Consider the following 5000-nt stretch of genomic DNA (forward strand, 5'->3'; position numbering starts at 1 on the left):
CATTGACATGACAAACAAGGTCATCCAGAGACAGAAAGTGCTCACCGCAATTATCCCACTTGCACTGGTGGAATTCAGGTAAAGTTGGTGATAATGGAGATGTCATTCCTTGCGGCAACACTGAAACTATTTGACCTTGGGAACTGACTTGGTCTTGATCAAAAATCTGCCGCAAGTATGTCAGCCCAGTTGGGTGACCTGTGACAACTACATCTGTTGCTGCTGATGAACTTAATTTTTCGGATGATTTGCTGCTTTGCATTGCCTCTGATGTTGTAAACTGGTGATGTAACAAAAAATAACAAGTTCAGGAAGATTCTTGGATTATTGGGTAAGAAAAAAGTGCCAGATTCATAGCATTGTAGCTGAGTTACTAGGCCTTTAACCAAGCCAGCAGTCAACATGTTGCTTTGGTGCCAACCCCTTTGCTTTTGTAAATGCAGTCTAGTTAATGTTACATTGAGATGATATGGATAACAAAAGCAGAAAGGCCTGCATCAGTTTTAGGTCAAAAGTGGTCATTCTGCCCTTTCAAGTCACAGAGAAAACGAGAGCAAAACAAACATTTTTGTTCAAGGTGTTGGATGACTTGATCGATAAAAGCTGATGCTAGTCCAAATTCAGTCCAAATTTGCAATTACCCTAAGGGTTAGGGTTAGGTTTAGGGTTAGGGTTAGGGTTAAAGGTACGTATACATGACATGTATACATGGAGGATCTCGGACCCACGACCCACCCACCCACCCATGTCGATTAGACACTCTTCCCTTGGATGGAATGCTAATCCATTGCAGGGTTATCCCCTAGCAGTATATCGGCCATACCTATTTATACACCAGGGCCTGTTTGTTCAAAAGCCAATTAATAACAACAACAAAAAAGATAATCCATCAAACCGTAATAATTATGGAGAATAACCACTTCATACCTTCTGTTTAGCGATCACTTTAGCGATAACCCCCTCTCCCTTATCAATGTTGGATTTTCCACAAAAAAAATGGTAACTTTTCCTCCAACATTGAATATGGGGGAGGGGGGGGCACAAGAGCATGGTATTTCCCAAATAGTACAGCCAATAGTTAGACTAATCAAATCAGGTGTGAAGTGAAGTGATGCACACACCCTTCCCAACAACTTTTGACCATAATTGTAGCCCTTGAACCAGCGACCCCTGGATCGGGAGACCGCTGGGCTAACCACTAAATGACAGAAGCGCTTTAATTAAATTAGTCTCTAAAGCCTCTTCCAGGAGTTTTGCCCTGAAGTTTTCTGTTCCTTTCCATGAAAAAAAAAAAGATAGAAACTACAACTCACCACAACACAAGGCTCGAGAACCTCTCTACCTTCAGCTTTGACCATTAAAAGTTCTTCCTGACCAGGTTGTTCATGCAATCCTGCAGTGAGCATCTCTGGTGTTCCTTGGACATGCGTCAACACGCATGGCAAGACAGAGGAAGTCAAGACAACTGGCTGGTGAAGCAGTCCAACAGTTGAGTGTATCACGTTAGAATCAGACAATAAATCAGTTGAGACTGGTGCATCAGAGAGACAGGGTGGACTTTCCAAATCGCTTGATGAAGCAATGGCTTCTGTTTCGTTAAGAACTGATGAACCATGCAAAACTGAGTCTTCACTCGCTAGACTTGTCATGACAGAGGTCATATCTCCCTGGTCTAGCATTTCAGAAACTGCTGCTGAAACTGCTGATTCTATGGTTAAGGTATTAGGGCATTTTGTATCAAGCTGCACTTCGACCAAAACTTCCTTTTCATCATCCTTCCTGTCATGGATGGAATGCCGCTGATCACCATTTTTAAATTTAACTGACATCTGTTACACATATGAGAAAAAAATCATAATGTAATTCACGAGTAATTAAAAAGCAATAAATGATAAGAAAACTGGCATGCAGGGAGCCATCACCTCACACCAATGTGGAACACTGGATGCAGTGCAGCCTGGGTTTGATTCCTAGACTTGGCATCACATGTAGGTTGAGTTTGTTGGTTCTCTAGTCTGCTTTGAGAGGTGTTTCCCCGGATACTCCGGGTTTCCCCTCTCATCCAAAACGAACCTATGAGGTGATATTTCGAAATTTCAAAGCGGTCCTTACTCGGGGTCCAGATGGGTAAATCCGGACTACTGGAGTGCATGTGATTAGCAGGGGTTTCAATAACTTTTGAAGTAGATGCCTGGGCTAATCAATGTAAGCAGTGGCCCTTCTTGTCTTTTACAAGGGTTTGAATGAAAATCAAGGCAGAGCAGCTGGCAGTGAGAAGCAAATTCTGACAAACAGATGGCAGTATACCGCCAGTGAGTGGCTTCTTATGAAACCCCTGGATTAGGATTTAGGATTCCAGACTGCTGAGAAGCTGGAGAAAAAATAAAAAGGTTTAAGAGCTTACAAAACAATCACCACTAAGTCTTGTGCCTATTCATTTGGAATTGCACTCTAGATCATGTTATTTCCTGCATAAGCCATTGTACAAATTACTCATATTGTTTCAACCTTTCTTATAATCGAAGAGCCCCAATGCATAATGAAATGTATTAGTGTAAAAGGCAGGATAACATTTTCTATGAACATATATGTACAACTCTCACCCCTTCTGAATAAGCAGTAGTTATGCACAAAGCAGAGCCTACGAATTTCATTTCGTCTGGCAAACGTATCATGGTTTTACAGTAGTCCTGAGTAAAAGAAATTTCTTAAAGTGGGAGAGTTAAATATTTTCCTAATTTTAAAAAAAAACTCAAGAAATCAATTTATTAATGTCTCAATGAGCAGTGAAATATCACAAAATGCGACTACTTTAAAATCTACTCTACTGGCTTACAATGATTCTTAGATTTGTGTGTGTTTTCATATAAACCATTCAATGTGAAATTAAGCTTAATTTTATTTAAGAAAAGTATTAGCTAACAGTTATTATGAGAGTAAAAGAGGACTGTTCCATGTACCACCAAATAGCGTAATTTTCATAATAGAAGCCGACTGCGCGTAAGTCACAGTAAAGCCCGCTTTGCACTCATAGATTACAATCAAATGACCATCAAAATGTAATTTTGATCCAAGCTAATTCATCAACGAGGAACCCATTCGAACAGACTTTGCATGATTTTGAGAAGTTCTAGTGGTACAGCTTACAAACAACATGGCGATCAATATCGCTTTTACAGCCAAACCATAAGTTAATAGTTTTAGACCACAGGACATCAAAGGACATATGCATACAATAATTACATTAGGTCACTCGACTTTCAAAAAATGTACGCAATTTTGATCACGTCAAACTCACCTAAAAACCGTACGTGATGCTGGATCGTTTCGCTTACAGTAAAAAGGAGTTGGAAGTGTTAAGCACTTACCCCTAACTGTTTTATTTTGACAGTTGATCGAAGTATATTCCTCCAGTGGAATTTTCGAAATGGAAGGACTCATCATGGCGTTCGATGCCTTGGCAGCCGCTCCTTTGGCAGGATCACGTGCGTGTTCATCACGCGCGGAGATAAGCTTGTTCTGGGGGTAAAACTCGTAAACAACAAGACATCTGCTGAAGGTGTTAATAATATGACAAGAATTTACACCATGATTCATTCATATTGAGGTTGGAAGTCTTTCTTTGTTCCCGTCTAGATCGGCAATACGCGAAGAGCTATTTTAGGTCAATGATCTAAAAGGAACTTCCTCATTTTCTCCATTTCCGAGTCATAATTAATTTGTGAGGGTCATGTTTCCAGTGTAAGCTTTTCGCAAAGCAAATCGATTCGCTCTGACAAAGGCCTGGCTCAAGCTTCGGGGTCCTTACAGTACACACATACAAGTAACCGTATATCGTATACCAGCTGGTAGCCTGCGATACAGCCGCGCACTCACATTTCCTCGGCTTCTTTGCGGGCCGAACGCTGTAAGCGGCAGGGGTGATGCGAGTCGGCTGTTTTTGCATACCATATATGGTTGTTTTACCAAAAAAGATCCGGAAATTTCGGTTGGAATGTAAATGATAAGACTATTTTGGTCTTCCCAAACGGAAAATTTCCGGAGAAAACAAAATTTCTTGAAAGGTAGTACAAATTTCCCAAACGGAATTTCCAAACGGAAAACGTGTCTCCAGACCCTTTCTGTAAGTAAACTTGAACGCATTGTGTAAATGGCACACGCCGATCCCAACTGAATTTGCCATTCGGGACTTTTTGCTTACCATTTGAATAAACCTAGTACCAACCGGTTTCTGCTTGTAAATGGTAAGCAACCATGACTACGGACCCGGGTGAGTGTCTGTCAATCTAATATAACTAGACGCTCCGTGAGCGTAAACTCGGTTACCTGTGGTACATGTTACACAAAAACCGAGGGCACTGAGTTGGGTGGTATTGAAGGCGCAGAAAATGGATTTTCCCAGGGGTAATGATGGGTGGACCAATCCGAAAACAACAAAGAAAAGAGCCTAGGAATCCAATAGGTACTCTTGGTAACTCGGAAGAAGCAGGCAAGGGGATAGAGCTCGAATGGGGCATATTTCTCATCATCCCCAGAGCTGTTCAGTCCGGAAACGAAACACTACTTAGTTTTGTTTCGTTTCCTCAGAAACGAGACATATCTATTTTGACTTCAGGACAAACTATTTACACAGTGAAGTGTAGTGGCCAATTAAACTCGTAGAGTTTACAATAGCTGTTATTACAGTTGAGCCCACGTCTCAGCAACTGATATTTCAATACGCACAGTTTATTGAACTCACTGGAACTTGCTGTAGCAATAAAAAACTTGAACTCTTCGATTCGAAACAGGAAATAGAACTTTGTGAATGCGAATTCCTTAAGCCGTGTGGCTGAGTGTTCTCACTCTTATGTCTTAGAACTAGCTCGAACATACAATAAACAGAAAACTACCAAAATAACATTCTAAACTGTGATCTAAGGCTAATCACGTGATAAAGGAAAATCGAATAAATAAGAACAAATAAAAGACACTTTAACCTAACGATGAAATAAAAATAT

General features: G+C 40.7%; 1 protein-coding gene across 3 annotated transcripts in view; it reads right to left on the bottom strand.

The window, feature by feature from the left end:
* LOC138016207 (zinc finger protein GLI2-like) overlaps positions 1-3670 on the bottom strand; it is a 4365-nt gene extending 695 nt beyond the window's left edge. Inside the window, exons 1-3 of one of the 3 annotated variants that reach the window (XM_068863373.1) lie at positions 3299-3670; positions 1314-1829; positions 1-280 (exon numbers count right to left, since the gene is read on the bottom strand). The exon at positions 1-280 is cut by the window's left edge and continues 695 nt beyond it. In XM_068863373.1, the coding sequence (XP_068719474.1) occupies positions 1-280; positions 1314-1829 (796 nt within the window). In that variant the 5' untranslated portion in view covers positions 3299-3670. Of the gene's footprint in view, positions 281-1313; positions 1830-1922; positions 2718-3298 lie in introns of those variants that run through there. The other 2 variants (XM_068863372.1, XM_068863374.1) reach the window with 2 other exon arrangements.
* Positions 3671-5000: the final 1330 nt, after the last annotated feature.

The sequence above is a fragment of the Montipora capricornis genome, chromosome 9, assembly GCF_036669925.1.
Source record: "Montipora capricornis isolate CH-2021 chromosome 9, ASM3666992v2, whole genome shotgun sequence".
In the NCBI taxonomy this organism is placed as follows: domain Eukaryota; kingdom Metazoa; phylum Cnidaria; class Anthozoa; order Scleractinia; family Acroporidae; genus Montipora; species Montipora capricornis.